The sequence below is a fragment of the Seriola lalandi genome, unplaced genomic scaffold, assembly GCF_002814215.2.
Source record: "Seriola lalandi dorsalis isolate HSWRI2012SDOR001 ecotype SW California unplaced genomic scaffold, Sedor1 jcf7180002054794, whole genome shotgun sequence".
NCBI lineage: Eukaryota > Metazoa > Chordata > Actinopteri > Carangiformes > Carangidae > Seriola > Seriola lalandi.
Window position 1 is genome coordinate 314,650 of NW_019525347.1, and position 25,178 is coordinate 339,827.

General features: G+C 40.5%; 2 protein-coding genes across 9 annotated transcripts in view; both read left to right on the forward strand.

Moving 5' to 3' along the window:
• Positions 1 to 4,542, forward strand: part of acap3a (ArfGAP with coiled-coil, ankyrin repeat and PH domains 3a) — a 72,530-nt gene extending 67,988 nt beyond the window's left edge. For 2 of the 4 annotated variants that reach the window (XM_023425635.2, XM_023425637.2), the window contains exon 25: positions 3,526 to 4,542. In XM_023425635.2, coding sequence (XP_023281403.1) covers positions 3,526 to 3,635 — 110 coding nt within the window. In that variant the 3' untranslated portion in view covers positions 3,636 to 4,542. The remainder of the gene's footprint in view (positions 1 to 3,525) is intronic. The other 2 variants (XM_023425636.2, XM_023425638.2) reach the window with 1 other exon arrangement.
• Positions 4,543 to 6,218: 1,676 nt separating this feature from the next.
• Positions 6,219 to 22,713, forward strand: hipk1a (homeodomain interacting protein kinase 1a). Of its 5 annotated transcripts, none has more exons than XM_023425648.2 (17): positions 6,219 to 6,557; positions 8,211 to 8,941; positions 9,552 to 9,925; positions 10,029 to 10,152; positions 12,164 to 12,283; positions 12,393 to 12,479; positions 12,814 to 12,995; positions 13,174 to 13,324; positions 14,327 to 14,531; positions 14,823 to 14,941; positions 16,436 to 16,573; positions 18,627 to 18,778; positions 18,890 to 19,042; positions 19,123 to 19,287; positions 19,403 to 19,596; positions 19,720 to 19,850; positions 20,715 to 22,713. In XM_023425648.2, the coding sequence occupies exons 1-17, from the start codon at positions 6,518 to 6,520 to the stop codon at positions 21,204 to 21,206; spliced, it is 3,558 nt and encodes a 1,185-aa protein (XP_023281416.1). In that variant the 5' UTR covers positions 6,219 to 6,517; the 3' UTR covers positions 21,207 to 22,713. The 5 variants fall into 5 exon arrangements, with proteins under 5 accessions (XP_023281416.1, XP_087035260.1, XP_087035261.1 ...); XM_087179134.1 differs by having other exon boundaries at positions 18,630 to 18,778; XM_087179135.1 differs by having other exon boundaries at positions 20,755 to 20,917.
• The last annotated feature ends 2,465 nt before the right edge of the window (positions 22,714 to 25,178 follow it).

A 25,178-nucleotide genomic window follows, 5' to 3' on the forward strand; every position in this document is an offset into this window, starting at 1 on the left:
TAGTATTTGTATGTTAAAATGTTTGTTTATGTAATATAATTAGGCCTATATTAGATTTGTTCTTCAGTTATAGTGCATGGGTGGCTACTGCTCAGGTGTTCCTAAGCCCTGTTGCTTTTGTTTACTTCTGTACCCAGTGTATCTGAATATATGACATTTAGTATTGTTGAATAATGTTACTATCCGTATCATATATATATATATATATATACTGCCAAATCATGACAAAAGTGCATGGAATGACATTCATGACAGAAATCAATAGACTGAACACCCCTTTCCTGCTGTCTTACATTGGCTGGATAATGTTTCTGCGAAAAGCTTGATGACAATGAACATGGCAGCTAAGCCGTGGCCCAAAACTACGTTTATTTTTATTTGACCCCCTTTGTAGTTCACAGTAAATGACAGTGATCCAGAATGTGCTGGAGACGACTGTTGGTCAAAGCATCGATCAGCCTCGTCTGTGACTGACCACGTTGTTGCTCACATGTTATGAGGCAAAATTAGCCTAAAGAACATTGTCCTTCTTTTGCTAATGACTGTTGGGGTTTAGTTCACACCAAAGACCAGAGACGGTTTTTCAGACAGCCACCAAGTGTTTGTGATATTTTCTTTCTCAAAGCAGGCCATGATTTTTTGTATACCTTTAAGGGACTGTACACAAATTATTTTGGTGGGGAATGGGGGGGGGGGGTTAAACTTTATATTTTGCTTGCAAGGCTAGCTGGTGAGCTATTGCAGCTGGAGAGCTAACTGCTAACATGCTAGCCAGCGGGGAACATGTTTGTCACTATAGTTCTCTGAGGTTCTTGCTATGTCCTCTGTCATTTTATTTTTCTTGATTGCTCATTATTTCAATCAGTAAAGAGTTTTATTGAAGGAGGAAAAAAGCTCTCCAAGCTAACAAGCTTGCTAACGGTCAGTTAATAGCATTACCTGTAACTTAGCAAGCTTGTTGGCTTCTTTGCTAATGGAACAATAAGATCATACAGTTTATTCAGCTCATTGCCCTTTTGTAGAGGAGTTTACAGGGACAGTGCTACATAGCTATTAAGCTCTGATAGCTTCCTTCATTTTGGACTCTCTGGCTTTACGTCCCCTCAAAGGTCAGCACTGTCAAAACAGCCTTCTGTTGTTGGTTGGTGTTCACCAAAGTTGACCTTCCTCCTTGATAATTCCCATATTGTCCCTTGCTTGTATTTGCCAACATGTGTTTGGAGTCCTTTAGCAGTGAAAGATTTTTAAAGGATGTGGCAGCGACAGAAAGATCAACTCACTTGTTCTCCTTTCCCTTATTGCTTGTCAGAGATAGAGTCAACGCACTTTGAAACACACAATCTCTCTTAATCCAGCCTTTTTCTTATTTAGTGCAGTACGTTACAAAAGTTCACCGGAAGCAGACTACTAGATGAATGATGTCAACACTAACCAAACAATCATTTACATCGAGCCACTGAATGATTATGTCTTGTACAGTAATGTGTCTACAGCGTATGAGTCAGTATGTCAACATGTTGACTGTTGTGTATATAAACTAAAAACTATTAACACTTTAACTGCTTGCTTCTTACATGCAATTTTTAACTTTGTTGTATTTTTTCCTCTCTGACTGTTATCTGTACAATTTCTTCGAATATTGTAAGAGAACGTTTGTCTCTGAAAACACGGTACCTGTGCATATTAACACTAACTGCTACCTATGTTTGTTTTTTGTTTAATAACTCCTCCCAGTGTCTTCGAAAATGATACTGAAAATAAATGGAAGATGTGACTAAACGCTAACCTCTCCCTTTGCTTCCTTGCTTCATTTCTAAGTTCTCTTTGCTTTGCTTTGACAGACCTTTACTACATCTAACAGAATTAACAAACTTCTAACTTCATGCTGCTGGTGCACTAATTATGGATCAAGGGTTTCAAATATTATAACATATTTATCGTGTAAACTAGACTGTGATTAACATGTTTGAATATGCATGGAGAGAGTGTGACATTTGAGTTTCTCCGACTCTCTGAAGAAACATAATTAGCCCTAATGTTTCCCTTTATGTTAACCCCCCATATTTAGCATTTATAAGTAGCATACACAAACTTAATAGACGGTTTAAAAAACACTCTAAAGTAGTTGTATACATGTATAAGCAAAGTGTGATTTATTTATACTGTGAGGTATTTCTAACCTCAGAAACTAATAATTATAAATAGTTAATTATTTTAATTAATACAATAAGTATGAATACAACTGTTTTGTATTATATTGTAAATCATTCACTAACTGTTCAAACTCCTGCAGTGTAGGAAATTAAAATACTGACTTTTACCACTTTTTTTTTTTTTGGCAGTTTTGCCTTTATTTAATAAGGATAGTACAAATATAGACAGTTTATGGTGAAAACAGAAAAAGCAGGAAATCCTCACATTTTAGAAATTGGAACCAGCAAATAACTCAAATGATTAATCAAGTAATCAACTAGTTTCCTTTTTAGTTTATACACTGCTTATGAAGCCCAGACAGTGGAGGTTAAAAATAAAGTGTTTGAAAGAAACCCAAATATCTAGTATAAGGTTTGAACTCACTGATCTCTCCCTGCTTTTCTCTCACACACACACACACACACACACACACACAGAGAGAGAGGGAAAGCCAGGAATGTTCATTCCCCTTTTTAATTAGCCGAGCCTGGGAGCTCTCATGGGACACAAAAGAGTTCAACTGCTTTTGTTATGCCTGTAGATTCAGTGGTTACCATGGCTACAAGAAAAGTAAAAGCTCAGTATCTGGAGAGTTGAAAGAGGGAAGCTTCATGGTGCCTCGGCCTGTTTTTGCCTCTCCATTCATCAGGCCTTTCTCACCCAGAGCTGCTCTGCTGTCTGTTTTCCTCATCGCGTGTATTCTTAACTTTCATATAAAAGATGTTTTGACTGTTCACAGACGAGTGCCAGACTTTTCTGTCAGGGTCCTTATTTATCACGCATCAAGAAGCCTCTAAAGTACCAACTTTAAGTACCACACAGGGTAAAAATCTGTGTGTGTGAGCAATGAGACTCATTTATCAAGTGACTTACTGCAACGATTAGTCTGACTGATTGTATTGACTGACTGACTGATTGACAGAAAAATTATTTTGATAATCGATTAATCATTTTAATCATTTTTTAAGAAAAAAACATTTACTCCAGCCTCTCAAATGTGAGGAAATAATCATTGAAATAATCTGCAGATTAATTGATAATGAAAATAATATTTTGCAATCCTACTCTTAAGAAACCACACAGCTGATCACAATTATGATCATAGAAGGAATAATAGTGTGGAATCTAAATCTCCAGCATTATTGAACATGGGCTGTTAACGCCAGTCTAATATACTTATAATGTATAAATGTATAAATAGGGATGAAATAAAAAGAAAATTGCTGTAATGGAAAGTAAATTTTGCTGCAAGACATTTTGCTCTTGGTAGAATGGATCAGTGCCTAATGATGTACCATCATTTTCATCATTATTTTCTGTTGCTTTCTTCAGCAGGAGACGCCACGTACCTTGACATCTTCCGAGAATTTTCCCACATGGCTTCCCACAACCCAGAGAAGCTGAAACGAAGGAGTGTGCACTTCCGGCACTCCTTCAGGTAGTCCGCCACGCGCCAGGAGAGGCATCATATCATATACTTGAAAAGTGCAACAGCCACTTTCCAGTTACTATGGTCACACAGCTGGGGTTGCGTGTTCAACATCACACGTGATCCTGCGGAGAAACCTGATAACATGAATAATACTGTTAATGCATTTTAAAAGGCTCAAATTCCACTATTGTGATACACCACCCAGCCACCTGCATCAAAGTGAAGAAATCATGACAGTTTTGTGATGCTGTTGTTCGTTATCATTAAGTATTGAAAATAACTGCATTATACCTGCAAGAGGCTGTTCTCAGATCAGACTTTTATTTTGATAGGATTTTGTTCTATGAGGATTTGCTGGTCTTTTCCTCTTGTATAAATATAGCATCGCTTTTGTACAGTGTTAGATTTAACTTTGGATAAAATACCAAGCACTTGTTTTGTTTCTTTTTTTTTTTATTGTATAAATCATTATGCGTTTGCTCTGTCTCATTCTGTCAGTGTCTGATCATTGAAGGAATTCCATCAATACTTTACATAAATGAGTTTTCCTGTATGTGTAATGCATGCATTTACTCCCATTATATTTCATTACTTAAACTTGAATTCTGTTATGTTGTATGGATAAGTCATATCATCATTAGTTATCATCACCAATCCAACATCTTGAAGTCGCAGTGTTATTTTCTCCTGATAAGCAGTTTATTTTGATATGAATGTGTTGTTTTGCATCGACTATGCTGGTGTAGTCTTCATAATATTTTTTTGTTTAAATGTACTTTGCAGTACCACTATAAAATGCAGTGCTTGTGTTACTGTGTACATGCTGTAGAAGCAAAAATGCTAATATATCTGAATGAACAGGAGAACTGATAAAAAGGTGGACTGAAATAAACGTTGTCTGTGTTTACATAAAAGCAGCAAGAGATCTGTGTCTCTGTCTGTAGCAGGGACACTAGCGTCCTCCTGTGTTGAAATGTGATAGTGAGTTTGGCATCATGCGCATGAAACATCACACTAGTTGATTTTCAGAATGGTTATGAGATCCAGATTTAAGTCCTTATCATTTTACTTATCACTATACAAACTGATGAATAACACAGGTTTCTGTCAGGGATGATGTTTGAGTTGAGGATGTGCTCACACACAGAAGAAGCCAAATAAAAAGCATTAACTCATTCCAAATCAAATATTTAATATCAACATATATAATAACACAATTCAAATTACAGTATGTGTTGAGGTAATTTGCCTTAATAACTAATTGTGATATCATTAATTTATCCTGTAAAAAATAGTGTTGTATATTTCCAGTATGTAGTACTACTGACACTGCAGTACACAACATCTTAATGACAACAACTGTTAAATCCTGATGTTTGTATGTGTTATGTTTTGGTATTTGAATTGTGAGTGTGTGTGTGTGTGTGTGTGTGTGTGTCTGACAGTGTTATATTTATCTTATGTGTAGTGGTGGAGGTAGTATTCAGATTCTTAACTTAAGTAAAAGTACAAATACAAGAATGTAAATATATGTCATTACAAGTAAAAAATCCCAAACGTTACTCAACAAGATGACACACACACACACACACACACACACACACTCATTCCACAGACAAATGGCCCTTGTGAATGATGTATTATTATGTATGACATTAATAGGTTAACACTGATGCATCAATGTATAAACAGCATTTTACTGTTGTAGCTGGTCCGGGAAGAGCTGGTTTATTTACTTCATAAACTGTCAGGAACTTTGGTCCAGTCGTTCTTAAACTATGGGCCAAGCCCTTCCAAAGGGTCACAAGATTATCATGGGATTATTAATGGGAGAGAAAACCAGACACAAAGTTCTGCTACACAAATTTGTATTCACATGTTGATGTGAATGACGTTAAAATGTGTTGTTTTTGTGAATTGTTGGATAATTTTACTGCTTTCAGCCTCAAGCCATTGTTTAAATGAACCATCTGAGATATTTAAAGTGGAAATGTGTCTTAAGTGAATTGTTAATAATGCACAGACACCTGGAACATGATTAGGGCCCCTAACCAGACACTGCTTCTTGCAAGGGGTCAAAAGAGCCAAAGAGGTAGGGAATCATTGGATTCATCTTTAACTTCAAACTTTATTCATATTGTACGTAAAAAGTAACACACAGTATTGTACAACTTTGAGGTACTTGTACTTGGGAAGATTAAATTGCCCAACAGTACATAGAGTAGTTAAAATTTGTTCTGTATCGACCAACAACAACAACAACAACAACAACAACAACAACAACAACATTTAAACACATAAATGCATCAGTAATAATAACCCTGTGATATAATAAGTAAATACAACATGTTAGAATTCGCTTATTTTGCATAATGAGTACTTTTACTTTGATACGTTAAGTACAGTTTTACTCACGTAAGCTTTTCAATGCAGGAAATGTATTTATAATGGCGTATTTTTCACATTGACATTGCTAAAACTTACTTAAAACTGTGGCGCAGTGTTTCTGTAAATAGTGACACATGCTGACACATAGACGATCTTTGACGTCTGTCACGTCTCGCCGTTATTTACGTCGGCTCGGTAGGAAGTACGTTACGGCGACCAGACGGTCCGTGATGATGGAGCTCGGGCTGTTGAGACGACAGCGCTCATTATGATGATATGTGATCTGTGTGAGCGGCATCATGCACATGTTTGCTCGCCTGACACGCGATGTGACTGCGGTATCGGGTCAGGTATGACTCGGATGCTTGTAGCTAGCTAGCTAGCTGTTAGCTTAGTCAGCCCCGCATCCTCCCTGCTACCTGCTACGGTCAGAGCTCCAGCTAGCAGCTCAGCTGATCAGCTGCAGCACCGCGCCGAGCCCGGAGACAACATGACGAGGCCCTAATGTCAGATCGGCGACGGTGTGTTCAGGCATCAAATACAGGTATTGTCATTTAAGAGGAGCTGAAGCCCAGGTGCTGTGGTTTTACTGACTGTCAGGCAGCGGTTAGCTTTATCCCACGGACAGGGGCGAACAACAAAAACTCTGACCGTCATGTGTGTGATGCAGGTGGGGGCATAGACAGGAGCACTGTGATAGACAAGTTTGTGGGTATTATTGTAGTGATATTATTTTCAAATTTGTGTGGAATGTTGTGAACCTGTATCTCAATCTGAATGTGTGCAAAAATCTGTAAATGTGTAGATCGATTTGTGAATGTCTGAAGAAAAAAGCAAATGTGATATGACACAAATCTGTATCTGTTTACATAGGTCAGGTAAATGTGTACACAGATTATAAATGTGTGCAGAGATGTTCAAGAGTGTACACAAATATGTAAATGTGATAAATATTTGTACATGTGTTAAAAAAAAAAAAATCTGCATCCAATCCAAATCTGCAAATATATGAAATCAATAAACTGAATATAAATGCCCCATTATTAATGAAACTGAAACTTCAGCTTCAAGAGCTGAAAAGCTGATAATTAATTTTGCCTCTCAGTTGAATTTCTTAGCTTCACCCCTGCTTTCTCCTGAAATGTGTAAATGTGTGCGATGTGTCTGTAGCTCATTTTATATGTATGTAAGTTGTTTGTATAGTTACATAAAACTAGATATTAACAGTTGTCATTCATAATAAAAGGGCATTGACATTCTGTTTTTTTTTTGTGCATATATTTGCAGATTCTTTTACACACTTACAAATTTCCTACTATATCCACATATCTGAGTACACGCAGACAGATTAAGATACAGTTTTGCAACTCTCCACAAACATTTGCAAATAATATTTCTGCAATAATAACACTTAGAAGGAGCTCATATATTATTTAACTCCCACAAGTATGTTTTTTGGGGGGGAAGTTTAGGTGTAGTGTATTTTGAGCTTGATCTGGTCTGATGTGGTCTGGATGGGAGAAAAAGCTGTGTTCATTTCATTTTTGGTGACTAATTTCTGTCGATCTACTAATCGGTTAATCAACCAATCACTGTAGCTGTGATCTAGTGCCGAGTTGATTTCCAGCCATGCATTCAAAGTGAGCTGCACTCTTCAGATCTGTTTCACATCAGAATGAGAATCTGTTTATCAGCCAAGAATGCAAACACACAAAGAATGTGTCTCTGTGTTTTCTCCACAAATGCAACATAGAAGAATAAGAAAAAAAAAGAATAGATCAAAAGTAAGATAATAATAATGATTAATGAAATAAGACAAAAATAATTATAAATATTTATTTACAGACTGATAATAGTTGTGAAATGGGATATAAAAATTTTTAAATATTGACTGTTTTGCAGAAAGAAGAGAGATGCATGAACTCTATGAAGGTGAAAATTAGTAGTGACGTGTGCAAGCAATAATTAATTTGTGTAACAGTGGAGGTGGAAAGCAGCGTACAATGTAAAGTCCAGTTCGATGAAATTAAACTGACGTGTAGGGATTAAATGTGCAACAGTAAAGGCTTGTTTGATAACAGCTGTTTGATCATCAGTAGATGACAAACTCTTAATTCCACCTGTTTCAGGTTCTTGCCTCTGGGGGGTTTTAGTCGTCCTATTGATGGTTGCTTCCGATCTGTAATCTCGTCCACAGACATGGCGTCGCAGCTCCAGGTGTTCTCCTCTCCCTCTGTGTCCTCCAGTGCCTACTCTCGTTCAAAGAGGCTCAAAGTGGAGAACCCTGCCTGGGATGTGTCCAACCAGCTGGGAGACAATGGTTACTACCAACAGAGCCCCACCCAGGGAGCTGTACCCTCCACTTCTGGCTCTAACTTCAATCCAGTGTACAACCCCAACCAGGTGCATCCGCCGACTGCAGGCTCCCGGGAGCAGACAGTGGTGCGGGCGGCAGACAGCACAGGTAGCCTTCGCGGACCTCCCTCCTCCTCCTCATCCTCCTCCTCTAGCCGTCGCGTCAAGGATGCGGAGTCCTCCTCCCAGCCGTGTGACCTCTACCACAAGCAGTACAGCTTGAAGCGGAAAAGCGAGGAGGTGGACAGCAGCGACAGCGTCCAGATACTGGAGGAGCTCTCGGCCCCCGTGGTCTCAAACCGCACTGGTGGTGGAGGGGGGACCACCACAGCTCAGTCCATAGCACATTCCACATCTACCACAAAGAGCAGCAACTCCCACAGTGAGGGCGACTACCAGCTGGTCCAGCATGAGATCCTGTGCTCCATGTCCAACAGCTACGAGGTGCTCGAGTTCCTGGGACGCGGCACCTTCGGCCAGGTGGCAAAATGCTGGAAGCGAGGCACAAATGAGATAGTGGCTATTAAAATCTTGAAGAACCATCCCTCTTATGCTCGGCAAGGTCAAATAGAAGTGAGTATGATGTAAAGAATATCATAGTAAAAAAGGACTCAAGAACTTTCCAGTAAATCATCACATTTTGATCTTTTCTTCAGTATCAAATTAATCCAGTGATATGTATTTGTACATACATGAGTACAATGCAAACATGAACTGCTAATAGCTAATTCGGCATCTTTTTTCATGGTGCACATTGTGCAAAATGTAAACAAATGCAGGTAAAAAAAAACAAAAAATAAACAGGGTTCAGAGGGTTCACAGCTAACTGCCTGACTCCACGGCAGTATTGTACTTTCTGCCTGCAACTCCCAAAGCATGGCTGCAGACTCTTAGTCATGTTTTGACTAAGAGGAACATGCTTCTTATATCCCTGCAACTCTAACATGTATTTTATCCATATATATACGTATATTCCTATATATGTGTTGCATTTCTGAGTTGCACAACTTGCCTGGCTCTGACATGTGAGACAATCTGCTAAAAGCCTGGAAATAAATGGAGTGAAAACCAAGCACAAAATGTTTCCTATACAAAATGCAGTCATGCAGTTGATGTATCGTCCATTATTATACATTAATGAATACAAAATATATCTTCCTCTTCCTCCCCCTCCTCTTCGTAGGTGAGCATCCTCAGCAGGCTGAGCACAGAGAACGCTGACGAGTTCAACTTTGTCCGCTCGTACGAGTGTTTCCAGCACAAGAACCACACGTGCCTTGTGTTTGAGATGCTGGAGCAGAACCTTTACGACTTCCTGAAGCACAGCAAGTTCAGCCCCCTGCTGCTCAAGTGCATTCGGCCCATTCTGCAGCAGGTCGCCACAGCGCTGATGAAGCTGAAAAGCCTGGGGCTGATCCACGCCGACCTGAAGCCTGAAAACATTATGCTGGTGGATCCTTTGAGGCAGCCGTACAGAGTGAAAGTCATTGATTTTGGCTCCGCCAGCCACGTGTCCAAAGCGGTTTGCTCCACCTACCTGCAGTCACGATACTACAGGTGAGCGCGTTAGTGAGGGCTATGAATGGTCAATTCATTGTGTCTGTAATATGTAAATTACCTGCTGCAATTCTGTCATTTGCTCATTTTGACATGCGTGCAGAGCTCCAGAGATCATCCTGGGCCTTCCTTTCTGTGAGGCCATCGACATGTGGTCTTTGGGATGTGTCATTGCTGAGCTGTTTTTGGGATGGCCCCTTTATCCTGGAGCCTCAGAGTACGATCAGGTCAGCTGCAGCTCTCTCATATACACACTGTTTAAGTGACATTTATATCCTCTGTTCAGCTTAAACCGAAATAAGTGATAATACACATTTTGTTTAAAATCATTTCACCTTTGTTTTAAAGGAAATGTTCAGCATTTATTTGCCAAAATTTGCTTATTTGCTTTCTTGCTGCTAAATATGAAGCTACAGCTAGCAGCCTGTTAGCTTAGTTTAGCACAAAGACAGGGAAAAGGTAACCACCTTCCAGCGCCTCATAAATTCACAAATTAACATGTTATATTTAGTTTGTAACAAACAAAATTGAAGTGTAAAAATGACAAAGTGTGGTTTTTCAGAGTGTTATATGCGGGGCTATTTCCTTTTGTGTGTGTGTGTGTGTGTGTGTATCTTGACATATCATACAACACATACATATACATTATATTCAATTGGCAGACACTTTTATGGTGCAAAGCTATCTACAATAACTACATTCAAACTAGGGCTGGGGCGACGCGTCGACGTCATCGATTACGTCGACGCAAAAAATACGTCGACGCAAAAACTGTGCGTCGATGCGTCGTTTGAAAACAAACAATGGCGGCAGCAAGTAGCGGCACTATCGATACCAGCGAGTCAGTTGACTCTGATCAATGTAGAACACGAACTCGTAGTTCAAAGGTATCGGACTATTGTTCCGTGAAAGGACGCAGTTCTGTCGTTTGTCGGCTGTAAAATGGAGATGGTTTATCATAAAAGCACGACGGCGAAGCACCAGCACATCAAGAGGCGGGAACCAGGCGCAGCTTGTGTGGATGACAAACGTTTTCAACTTTTTACAATATCCACTTTTTTTTTTATTGATTTTAAGATGATAACATTTTCTTGAGTCTTGCACAACAAGAACTTGTTTTATTTATTGAAAGTATTTTATTTCATTTTATTTTTTTGTTAAACGCTACCTCTGACGTCAGATTGCACTATTGTTTTCATTACTTGAATTTTATTTTGGAATTTGGTCATTTTTGGTGAAAACAAAAATATGTTGGAATGAAGAAATTTGTGTTTTTTTCATTGCGATACATAAATTAGCATATGTAAATTGCTATATAAGTCAAAAATGGGAAAATAATCGAGAATCGAATTGAAAAAATGAATCGTTAGATTAATCGATTACAAAAATAATAGTTTTGCCCAGCCCTAATTCAAACCTACTATCATCCAAAACTCAAATGACTAAAATCATCTTCAGTCCTATAATTTTTTTAACAAGTGCTCAAAGGCTTGTTGAAATGTAAGTGTGTTTTTTTTTTTTTTTTTTTTTAACCTGCAGTGGAAAAAAAAAAAAAGGCAGCAGTGACGCCGCTGTCCTGACTTCAGTCGGGAGCTCATCACGCCGTTGTGGAGCCACAACAGAGAAGAGCCTTGACAAACATGAGCGAGCGCAGGGTCATCTGAGCGCACTCAGTCCAAAGAGCTACAGCCACATGAAAGCACTTTCACTGAAAAAACATGAGCAGCTCTCGTCATGGGAATAGAGTTAAAGTCTACCCCAAAAAAAAGTGGCTGAAGGGTTTTTTAACAGTTGGCAAATCTAGCGAGAAAATAGGAAGTTGGACTACTACTGAACTGTTCCTTTAAGGGGATTTAGCACTTTATCTGAGACGGTGAATGTGTGTGAGAAAAGGGTGAATGCTGTTGTTGCCAGTTCAGTCATACAGCAGCTTTATCAGGGTGTCAGACATGAGGGGAAAGTGTGTTTTGATTTCTCACCTATTGCAAATGTGAAAATCTCTCAACATGTTTTGTGGGAGATCATAGTAAAATAACAGATCAGTTAAGTTAAGTTTTTCAACGGGAGTGTAATGTTTAAACTGACAACAACTCTGCTCCGACGCTGACACGACCGGGCATCAGGTGGTTTTAACTGTATAAACTGCACAAGTAGAGGTGATAAAGTTTACATTTTTGTCTTAGACCAGCCGCTGACTTTTCTTTCTCTCTCTCTCTCTCTTTTTCATTTGTCTTTCAGATACGTTACATTTCCCAGACACAGGGCCTTCCAGCAGAGTACCTGCTGAGTGCAGGGACTAAGACCAGTCGCTTTTTCAACAGAGGCCCGGACTCGAGCTATCCCCTCTGGAGACTGAAGGTAGGTGTCTGTGCTGATACCAGTCACAAACAGACAACATTTCTCCACAAGCATATGAATAGTATATATACGTATATACTGAGGTTTTGATGTGGCTATCTTTCTGCAGACACCCGCAGAGCATGAGGCAGAGATGGGGATCAAATCAAAGGAGGCAAGAAAATACATCTTCAACTGTCTTGACGATATGATGCAGGTGAGGAAGTAACTGTTAACACTGACCCTTGAGGTTGAGTGATTGGGGTCAGCCATTGTTCAGGTGTTCAGGGAGGGAGAGGGGATAGTAACTTCTACAGTTAACAGTAAAATTACTGCTGTAACTCTTTTAATTTCCAGCAATAATATAAAAAAAAATATTGTAATTTTTTCCCCCTTAAGGGATACATACATATTGATTATGGGTGTGTGAGTCTGCTCTGCACTGTCACTGTTAACAGCATTAGATCCCTGGTTAACCTGACAGGTGTTGGCTGCACCGGGATGTTTCTCACAGTTCGACAAACTCTTGACTTCCCCCGTCTCCTCTGCAGGTGAACATGACGAGCCTGGAGGGGACGGACATCTTGGCGGAGAAGGCTGACAGACGGGAGTTCATAGACCTGCTGAAGAAGATGCTGACGCTTGACGCGGACAAACGGATCACGCCCATGAAGACTCTGAACCACCCCTTTGTTACCATGACGCACCTGTTGCACTTCCCTCACAGCTCACAGTAAGTCAGCAAGTGCAGGACCGTGCTGATGCTCAACTGTAAAGGTTTTTTAGTAAATTACCAGTAGAGTTATAGAGTTTGTTGGTGTTTTTTTTAATAGTTATTGTGGTGGCTGCAATTTAGCATTGCAGTTAGCATTTTGCTTCTTCTTTTTTTGACAGTTTTGTTTCCTTTACAGCGTGAAGTCCTGCTTCCAAAACATGGATATATGCAAACGCAGATGCAGCGCCTTTGAGAATGGAAAAAACATGTTTGCCAGCAACAATACCCCAAGTGCTGCCACCAATCTCACTGTCACCTTTAGTAGCCAACTAAACCAGCACAATCAGGTGAGAGCATTATCTCTAATCTGCCCCGGGGTCATTGTGTTCTGCCCAACGTTTTGCTTGTCGATCCACTTTTCACTCGTTAGTGGTTTTATTAGTGGCTTTGTAAAGAGAGGGCTCGGGGTGTATGAGCAGTTTTGTGCTAAAAACCATGCGTACATTTATTTCTACACCCAGATTCTGATTTGTTAGATTCCTTTTACGCCTTAGACTGTATGTTCTCCACTGTGTATTTTAGAAAAGAAGGTTATCATTTCATTCACAGTGAAATTAATGTGGCTGTTAAGTCTTGTTTCTCTAATATTGCATCACATAAAATCTGTTAGTAACATTCAGTTAGATCAATCTGCCTTATTATTTTCATACCATTCATTTTAATCGATTCACTCCCTGACCACTTTTCTTATTTACACCTATACAATTTATTACAACCCAGCACAAACACATCAGCCACAGCTTTTCTACATTTAGGAAGATTATTATGTTCAGTTCTTGCTGACACTGTTAGAGAAGTGTTAACTCAACTCATATGTTTATTATTGAGGTCCAGTTCGTGATGGTGCACTATGCTAAAATGGGATTCTAATGTTCTTCCTCCCTCCTGTTTGTAAATGGAGGGGTGGGCAAAACATTAGAAACCCCTCTCAGTATAATGCAGTCCAGTGTAACATCACTAAAAACTACAACCTCAATAAGAAACATAAGTCAAACGAATACCTCCTAATCTTTGTGAAGGAAGAGTTGCAGCTGAGCTGTATTGGATTGCATTAGACTTCATAGTTGTGCCAACTAAAGTGGCGGCTGGCTCTATGTTTTCTGTGAGAAAACAAATTTGTCTGTAAATAGTTCTGTGTACGAGCAGCTCAATGTAGAGCTGGTGGGACTGATCATTGTTCATATCAGTTTTCTTTTTCGTACGGACACTTCCCTCACACACTTGCTGCCTCGACAAATGAGGCCCCTGGACTTTCTTACTGAACTCGATTCATCTTCATCTTCCTTCAGATGGCCTCTACGGGAGGCCAGTCCCTGTCCCTCAGCAGTAACGTCCCGTTGCTGAACTACCAGCCCGGCCTCTACCAGCAGGCCACCATAAACATCCCGGGCCTGACCCAGCAGGGCGTACCCCTGCAGACCAGACCCACCCAGCTCTGCACCCAGACCGAACCCTTCCAGCAAACGCTCATAGTTTGCCCTCCGACCATCCAGGGTGAGAATAAATGATTCTTGTTTCTCGTGTTGTGTTGCTTCAAAGAAAAGAAGTATTAGTTTCTGTTTAAAATATTTAAATTACAATAAGTTGACCAGCAACTGCAGAAATAACAACAATAAACAGAATAAAATATCTTTCATTTGTCAATTTTTACATTTTCTCCACAATCAAGAGAAACCAGCTAATTTCATCCACATGTTTCCTATATTCTACATTTAGTGTGTCTCTTTGTGTGCATGTTGCATGTGTTGCATTTTTGTCACAATATAATCTGCCTCCATCTTCTAGGTCTTCAAACATCCAATAAGCCCTCTGGTTATCCGGTGAGGATGGACAACTCAGTACCCTTAGTCCCTCAGAACCAGTCGTCCCAGTCTCTTCACATCCAGCCCGGCATGCTGGCACAGGTAGGACCCACAGCAGGAGCAGCCGGGGTGAAGCTCCGATGACATTTTATTGGATACGAATCAGAGTATCATGTCCACTTATTGAATTGATCAGCATCAGCAAAGGTGGAATGTAACTAAGCCTTGTACTTACTTTACTTGTACATTTTTGAAGTACTTGTACTTGAGTATTTCCATTTTGTACTTTATACTTCACCACGTCATTTCAGAGGGAAATGTTAAACTTTTCACCCAATTTATCTGACGGCTAGAGTTACTAACTACTTTACAAATTAAGATTCAAAAATAAAACACATAGGAGTATAAAAGCTTATAAAATCCAATCAATTGTTAAACCGACACCTAATATTTTTGGCCTGTGAGCAGAAAAAGCTGCAGCTAATTGGGACCCATTGTCCTGTTTCAAACATCTAGTTGGTAGCAGTTCCACCAAAAGACACATTTCCCCTCAAAATTTCTCAATTTTCTTCTTTTTATTCAACTGTTCGAGGCTCAAAGAGGTTAAATTATCCAATATTTCACAACAACAGCAAATATTAGAGAAAAGTCCAAAACATTATTAGAATTTTTTTTATAGCAGAGGCTTGTTTATTTTCTGCCACATTAACCATCTCACGACTCCTCAGATTTATCATTTGACACTTTGAAGGGGGCCGGTCGGAAACTACTGGACTAACTGTATGTTAGTAAATAAACCAGCCGCACCTCAATCAGATACAACAGTAAAATGCTACTTATGCATTGAGGCATTAGTTTTAACTGTATATTATAATTTATAATAATATATAACTCATAGATGCATTTTATTCTGCAAAATGAGTGTGTTTACTTTACTTATACATTGCTGATAATACGTACATACATTTACTTCAACGTTTTGAATTTTCTGAGTTGCTGCTTTTCAGTCTGTTTTTAAGTAACTCCTTATCAACAGCCGAGTTTTCATTTTGGCATTTTAGCCGATAGCTTTGGCTTCATTAGTTGCTCCTGATACAATCTGCTGTCTGTGATATTTCTCATTTAAACCTGTGAAATCGACAGTCAGTGAGGGCTAAAGATTAAAAGCTGCGACCAGAAGGTTTTGCATGTTGATCATGAAAAGGACTGAAGAGGGATAAAAGGTGTGATAACACGTTTGTTTGCCACAAAGCTTCTACAAACCAGAGATTTTAATCAACAGGTAGCTAAATCGAAAATGGAGCCAGTTTTCAGGACCCAGCCCTGATGTTTGTGGACATGTGGTTGGTCATGTACTGTATGTTTTTTTTAGTTTTTGCATGTTAAAAACCCTATTCTTTTAGAGTAACTGTGAATATCAATATTCTTGTTCTGCTGTTGTCACTAACTGAAAACTCGTGATCCGAAGCAGAGACTCCCTCTTCTTTAGGATTCAGTGGAATATGACGCAGGTCTGTTCCAAATCTCCTCTCTGTGTCTGTTTTGGTGTCTTTAATGCCTCCCCTCCCTCCACCCTCCCCTCACACCTCCTCTCAGGCCTCCCTCGACCCCCTGCTGGTAGGCAGCCTGTACGGCTCAGTGGCGGGAATGCCACGTTTAGGCTCGGTCCAGCTGCCAGTTGGCTGTAGGGGTGGAAACCTCTGCAGCTTTCTGGAACAGAATGCCTCCATGCTGGTAAAAAACACCATCATCACATCAGCCGCCTCGGTTGAAACCTCTTCTTTCTTCCTCCCAGCACATTTGTGTCGGGGGTGTGCAGCAGAGCATGAGGCGCATGTGCAACTCACCGGTCTGGTCTGTGCTTTCGCTTGCAGCAGCTGGTGTTCCTCCTATCTCTCTGTGTTTAAATAAGGACAGCTTTTCATGAAGCCTCTCAGAGAATTTAGAATATCTAGAAAATGTTACCCCGGAGGTTGCGCACACCACAGTGGTTGCACAGCGTTTCCAAAATCCAGCTACCACTTTACAATAAGTCTACCTTTATAAAGGATTTTACAAATGGTTTATGATTAGGTTATTAATTCAGTTGTTCCACTTTATAAATCACAAATATGCAATTTAAAACATATACATGGAATACATTGATGCAGGCTCACTATTTGGCAAGATCAAGTTAATGCTTACTACTCATTAATCTTATGGAGAAAACTAATGGAGAAAACAAAGAAAGCTTAGTAACTAATGAGTTGTGGAGTGTATGAATCAGCTTTCACTGTTATTTACACGTCTCAATGTGCACATGTTTATTTCTAGTGTTTTTCTGCTGGTATAATAATCTTTCTGATGTTAGAAAGACAATGTTGCCTTTTCACTACAACAGGTGGATGCTTAAAGCAAAAGGTTGACACTTTGGGGAAATACACGTATTCACTCACTTTACAAAAATGTGTTTTTGCTTGTTGTAATACTGTGGCTGCCAGTTTCTGGCAAGGAAGCTTTTAAAAGAATCATTCAACATTTTGGGAAATAACGCTTATTCGCTTTCTGGCAAAGTGTTGTAGGAGAAGATGGACAGACATGAGAGCGCTCTCAGCTAAATATAAGGTGAGCACTAGCTAGCAGGTTAGCGTAGCTTAGCACAAAGACTGGAAAGATGGGGAAAACAGCTGGTGTGGCTCTGTTGTACAAAAATCTACCTACCAGCTCCTAAAGCTCACTAATTAACATATCTGTAATTTAAATATCTCATTTGTTCAATCCAAACAAAATCAACGATGACAGTTAATTCTTTTACTGAAATTTGTATGTATTAAAGAAACAAGATATTACATGTTAATTAGTGAGCTTTAAAGATGCTGATAGGCGGCTTTTGTTTTCTCCCGCTGCCAGTCTTTATGCTCGGCTAAACTAACTGTCTGCTGACTATAGCTTTACATGTATATTTAATAGACACACATGTGAGTGGAGTCAATCTTCTCATCTAACTCCACCAGAAAGCTATTTCCCGAAATGTTGAGTTATTCTTTTGCAAGCTTCCCTCCTTGCAAGATGCTGACATTATTGCCACAAGTTAAAAAATTCACAAAAATGTGTTTAAGTTATCACAGTTGATTTTTAGAAATCCGGGGGGAAAAAAACAGAGGCAGTGGCAAACAGCAGTACACACCTCTATGTTTTTAAAGCTTGAGACGCTTGTGCAAGTCGTTTATTTTTGTTAACAATGCTGTTGAGAAAACGCCAGGAGCTGTCACTATAGCAGCGAGACCAGCGTCGACACCTTCCCTATCTCACACTAACGCAGTCCTTTTGATTTTCAGGTTGGCTGTGTTTCCACTGGACTCCTGAGTCGCAGTGCAGCTGTATGGCATGCATGCTTGGCATCAGACTGTCTTTGTGTGAGCTTCGTCCGGTATTTACTGCTTTGGAAGTCTCTCTGAGCACATTTCCTTCTCGGCAGTAACACAAGTAGCTCTCTCTGCGCAGGAATAAGTCTGCAGATGGTGACTTCATCTCCCGTTTTGTTCAGCTTGTCAGTGCTTAGTTTTCAATGTGACATCTGCTGGATGTTTTTGGTGTAGGAGAGACGGGAAGCTTTGTGTTTGTCTGCAGACTGCATGTCTTTTCTTTCAGTATGGTTCACTAAGAAAATAACTGCGACTTCTTTCCCACTATGTTTCACACACTGCACTTTGTTCTCTTCTAACAGACTATCACTGCTGACACTGGACCGAGTGACATCTAGTCATTGTAGGCTTTTAAATTTGTGTTTATGTGTGTGTGCATACAGCAGGGCTGGCCAGCAGGCACACAGCAGATCCTCATCCCTTCCACATGGCAGCAGATGCCAGGCATGGCCATCCACAACCCTGGGCAGACCGTAGTGCCTGACTCACCTATGGGAGCCCCGGTCTCTGACAGTCAACAAGCTTCTGGCTGGAGGTGAGTTGAGTCAAACACGACTCTGGATGATTGGTAAACGATCACGCGGTCATACAGACGTGATGCGGTTTTCAGATTAAGCAAGTTATATTTGTTGATGCTTTTTCAAAGGGGTCGTCACGGCAGCCAGTACGATGGCGCCAGCCAGCAGGACTCTGGTGTTGGCCGTCACGCTGCCTCCCAGAACCACAACTCAGGGGCCGCTCACTCAAGAGCCCAACAGGGCAAGAGGTCAAAGGCTCGACATGCTGAGAGCAGAGCCAGGTATCGCATCATCTACATGTTGATAGAGAGCAGGTCGTCCATGAAATGAAGGCAGTGATAGATCCTCTTTTTCCCTTCAGGCCTGTGTCATCGGTGCAATCAGCCGCCACTGTGGTCCACAATACTTTTGCTGGTGACCAGTCTCAGCCCATCGTCATCTCTGACACACCCAGTCCCGCTGTCAGCATCATCACCATCCACAGCGACTCAGAAGATGAGGATGACAGGAAGTTCCCTGCTGCATGGTGAGAGCTTCCCCTGTCTGTAGAACAATTTGAGTAAAAATGAGAGGTTTCATGTTTTTGTTTTGTTTTATTTCCCTGATGTGTTAATTCACTCTGTTCTTATTCTCTCCTGCAGCTCTGGAACGAGCCAGAGGACCAACGTGATCAGCTGTGTGACAGTACACGACTCCCATGACTCTGATTCCTCCACCAGCAGCCCCCTCAGCCCCAAGACCACCTCACAGCCCACCAAGTCTCTGGCCATTATCATGCCCTCAGTGAAGAGCCAGCCTGGAGAGAGCACAACCCATAAAGCTCCAGCAGCTCCAGGTCCACTTGGGCAGAAATCCGCATACAGTCCATATTTATTCATATTCTATACAGCCATATATGTTATTCTTATTTAGTCTCTGTATGTTCTCACAGTATTCTATCTGTTTTTCCCAATGGTAGAACAAGCTACAAGTGGCTCTGGAAAGTCCAAGAAGGGGTCGGCTCAGCAGTCAAGTCGGCCAGCAGAGTCCAACACTGATCGCCACCAACGGGCCGCATCCAGCAGATCTCAGCCTCTTAACCTGAGTCAGGTAACAGCTGTCAAATGTAGCTGATGTCTGTTCCCGTGGTGAACCCACCGAGAGTCACTTGCGTGACGTATTTTCAGTAAATGCTTCAGTGCCCAAGAGTGTGGAGGTTAATCCAAACACACTGGGATACACTTGACGAATGAGGTTATCTTCTCACTGGCGCTAATATACACTATGACTCACTCAGGCTCAGGTGCTTTGTTGGTTTTATTTAATGTCCACATAATTAACAACTGAGTAGGGACTTAATAGATGAATTCTATTAAATTATCTAGAAGCCTTTGAAAGGAGAAGTTTTTGTAAAACGTCACGTTGTTGATTCAACATCTAAACCAATCAGCTCTTAGATCAGAGGGGAATCGGGTGTAAATTTTCAGTCGTTGGAAAGCAACCACGGCACGTAGCTCCCAAAACAGCAGAACGAACTGATCTCACGATATTATCACTCACTTTGTTTGGGCAGAAAAGCGAACCGGCATGTATTGTGCGGTGATCGATGCTGAGAGATTCTCTGCAGGCCGCTGGCTCACTTACAATCAGGCGGATCCCAGTGAGCTCTGATAACTCTCCACAGACTCGTGGTCTTAATGGGAACAGTTGCATTCCACGTTACACAAACAATATACACACAGCTCTTTTAATTTGCTGATAAACAACTTTATCCATCAGCTCTTTTTTGAAGACAAAGTGTCCTAATGTCTGACCAAATGAACAAATTAACGCAGCAAATAAACTTTAAAGAGGTTGAAGTTGAACTGGCTGGTGCAGAGGACACTGTGGCACATGACGACTCGCTAGAACCACGTGTGTGGGTCTTGGGACGGACCCTCTGTTTGCAGAGCTCATCGCTCTCTGTTGTTTCAGGTACAGCAGTCTGTGATGTCATCCTCTCATGACCAAACAGGAAGCAGTAGTTCCCTGAGGCGGCAGCCCACCTACCCCCCTCCCGTCTCCTCCCACTCATCCTACCGGCTTCACGAGAACGCCCTCTTCAGCTCGACCCCCAACCTGTACGCCTACCCGGCCTCTGCCGCCCTGGCCTCCGTGTCCCAAGCTGTGGACCAGATGCAAGGTGGCTCGTCCCGCCACAGCAGAGCGAGCGGGGCGTATTCCTCCCTGGCGCTGCTCCAGAAGAACGGCAGCTTAGCCCTGGGGGGGTCTGCTCCGGGACAGTACGGCAACCAACAACAACAACAACAACAACAACAGCTGCAGCAGCAGCAGCAGCAGCCGCAGCAGCAGCAGCAGCAGCAGCAGCAGCAGCAGCAACAGCAGCAACATCAGCTGGCAGGGCAGCCTTTCCACCGCTCCAGTGCTGCTTACCAACGAAAACTCACCCAGTATCCCTACCTGTAAAGACTGACTGACTGAGGGCTGATTGAGACAGAAGCTCTGCACGAAGACCAAATGAAGACCGAGACTAGAGAGGAGCACAAGCTCATCACAGGCGGCTGTGACTGGACTTGTTTTCAGCTCAACTTTTTACTTTCCCTGCACTGTCCAGTCTTTGTTTTTAAAACTTTCTCTGATTATTTTGGATAAAATAATCACAGAATGTATTTATATTTTAATCATGATAATTTTTTTTTTTTTTTTAATCTATTCCTACTTTGGAGTTTGTGTTGCATAGCGGTGTGTTAACAGCGACTAACAGTGCAGTCTGGAAGCTCCTGAGCAGTGTTGGTGTTGGCGCCGTACTCCAGCACATCTGATTTGAAACTGAAAACAACGAGGAAGAAGTTAGAGGGTTTATACTCACATGAGATAAAGCTCTTGGGAATTGTTTGCCCTTTTTATACATAGTGCCCGAATTAATGGGAACAAAATCCTGTTACTACTTACAGACTGCACTGTATGTGTTAACATGTAAAACCTAAAAAAGGTTGATTTTATTTGAAAAATGTGTGTTAAGAAGAAACTGGAACTTGACTAACTGTTATGCTGCTCTGTTATTATCGTAATTATTATTATTATTATTAATAATTATTATCATTGTCAATCATCAAATAATTGTTTAAAAGTTGCATTTACATATACACAATCGCCTTACTTATTTAGGCCAATTTCTGTTGTTATTTTAAATCTGTCAGCACGTTGTGATGAGTTAGATGAATATGTGGTGTGTTTTTTTTATGAATGTAGTGTGTGTTTACCTGTGCTACAAAAACAAATGGAGAGCGTAAGCTATGTACTGTACTGTATAATGATGTGTCACTGTGTTCTTCAATGTTTTCCACGTTAATTCCGTTTCAGTATCAGCCATTAACTTAATTATATTTCTATGTTTAGTATGTTGAATAATGCAGTACATTTCACTGTAGAGTAGGGTGTGGTGTTCAGAGGGGGACTGTCCTGTTTTTTACGGTTTTAAAGTTAGTGTTAAGGTTGCATGTGTCGGACATGGAGTAGCAATCAGGAGAGATTTGTAAACTACAGCTGCACCGGGTGTCGCTCACAGAAGGATTAGTAATGTTATGTTTAATTTGTACGACAAACACATTAACGATATTGGGGAAAATGTAAAAAAAAGCTCTTGTCTTGTGAAGTGATGTCTGTGAAGTAAAAGCGTGCACATAAAATCTGATTGGGTATCACACTTATCATGTAAAAGTTAAGGCCATTTAGATGACAATTGTAAAATTCACAGTGATGCGTTTGAATTGTGAATAATCAAATCCGACAAAGATGATTTATAGAAATATGAATTGATGTTCAGTATGTTCACTGCTTCTAAACAAAATCATTGGTTTGGTGAAATGATGGTTGTTCTCACAATCCTGCTGTGTTGTGAAGTGCTACATTACATTGGACACACAATGAACCTTAACCCGTATATACGCAATAAAATCTTCTCAAAACAGAACTGTGACTCATTCTCATTGAAACTGAAGAATCTTTTCAAATTAATTGATTACAGATCATAAGTACATCCAAATTACATCCAGAATCCAATAGCAGTGCTGCAACTAAAGACTATTGTCAGAGTCCAGGGTGATGAACACCAATCCAAAACCTGAAAAGATTCAGTGTTTAATTATATGAAAGTGAAAACCTTCATGCAGAGAAGGTTTGCTGTTGTTGTTGATAAATGACTTGCACATGCAGAACCTTACAAGAAAAGATGATAGAAGGGCCAGCTGCAATATTACTGATCCTCATTCATTAATGCATCCATAGTTTACAGATTATTTATTATTATTTTACCGAGTCTTACCAGTTTATCACACATCACCCCTGCAGGATCTATATGTGTTTGATTTGTATGATCCCCCCTCCGAGCACTAGGGGGTGATGCCCCCCCAGGCAGCATCACACAGGTGTTGCTCATTTCAAATAGTCAAACAGTTTGTGACTGTGCTCGGACAATTTACAAGTATTTATTAAGTACTTCATTTTGAATCACCGGGACAAGACGTGTTGCTTCATCGGGAATCAGCAAAGTTCACTGTTGGACAATTTATTAAGAAACATCGATCCTCTTCTACTGGCTTGATTGGAGCTGCGCCGGAGCTGCTGGTGTGACGCGCCGGAGATAATCGATGATTAAGGGAAAGCATCAGCATCAGAAATCGGGACGTCCGATCACCGATGCTTCCAACGTTTGGGGTATGTGCGGTGCTGATACAATGATAAAAAAAAATGGCCATTGTAAATTTGTGTGTACACATTAATGTGAGAAGTAAATCCAACGCATTGGTTGCAACCGTTAGTAACTTTTAGTGGGTTTGGCCACTGACTTAATGTAAATAATGGAAGAGGAAAATGCAATTAAACAAATTGTCTGACTATTATTGACTTGATGGGTGATAAAGACTATGTAAATTATCCAGATCTGTATTTGGTCCATACTGGATCCGTAGTGGATCTGGCCCAGATCTGTATTTGATCTGGGCCAGATCCGTACTGGATTAAGTACAGCTGTGGGCCAGCTCATTTTATATGCATTTGGCTTCAGTATGGATTTTATAATCAGTCAGTATTACTACTGAATCAAAGGGAAGTAGCATACACTTCTAGAATTTCAAGCTTCTTCACATATACATTATGAGGAAATTAAATGTCTTGTTTTCTTAAACCACCAATACCCCGATGCGATTAGTAAATATAGGAGAATGTTTGTGGTGTGTTTTAACATGAAACCCTTGAGTAACAAAAAGTTTAAAGTAATTAAGTGTAGGCTATTTAGCAATTAAGGATTTACTGTACTGAACATTTTTTGTTTGGCAGCCAGTAAACGGATAAACACAAATACAAAACTAAGCTCATTTATTTTGCATATAAATGAACAATTCAAAAACAGTGCCAGAGCATCTCTCAACATTTCAGTATTTTTTTTTTTTAATCAGAAGTCAAATGAGAGTTTATATAAATAAAAAAACACTTCAAATCCCTACTGACTGTTTCTATACATATTTACTGAGCTGATAATAGTGCTGAACAAATCAAATGCAGGCAACAGGCCTTTGACAAACATTCCTACTAGTATACTTAAAAAGGAATATAAACAAAGACTTAAAATGCTGAAATGTGCCTAGAAGCCTGTTAGTAGTCCTTACTATGACTCTAGATGAAGGACAGTGAATTTCAGTGAATTTTTAAAGATGCAAAATGCAAACTGGGGCAAACAATTGTAGATTTGCAGTGTTGTAGGACATACAGTGCATTCAGAAAGTATTCGGACCGCTTTGGTTATTTCATCTTCACTTCCATGGCTATTAGGGCTTTTCACCTGGAGGTAGTTTACTCTCTTGATACAAACTCCTGTACTTCATCTGTCGGGGGGGGGGGGACAAGTTTCTCACCTGAGATCGGACAGTGGTACCAACTTTGTGGGAGCAGAACAAGAGCTAAGAGAAGCCTTAGCTTCTTTACATCAGAACCACATTGAAAAATCTTTGTCACAGAATGGAATTAAGTGGAGTTTTAACCCACCTACTGGATCACATCACGGCGGTGTTTGGGAGCGCATCATACGGAGGAACAGAAAGGTTTTGAGTTCAGTGCTTTGTCAGCAAAGCTTGGATGATGGAGGGTTTGGAGCCGTGCTCTGCGAAGTCGAAGCCGTTCTGAATGATCGCCCGGTCGCAAGAATGTCTGATGATCCAAATGACCTCGAGGCACTGACCCCGAACCGCTTGCTTCTAACGAATGGGAAACCAATTCTACCACCAGGACTATTTGAAAGAACAGATCAATATACAAAGAAAAGATGGAAACAAATCCACTATATTGCTGATCTCTTCTGGAAAAGATGTTGGTAACCGTTGTTACAAGAACGACAAAGATGTACAAAGGGAGAGAAGAGGTTTGGTGCCTGGAGATGTTGCT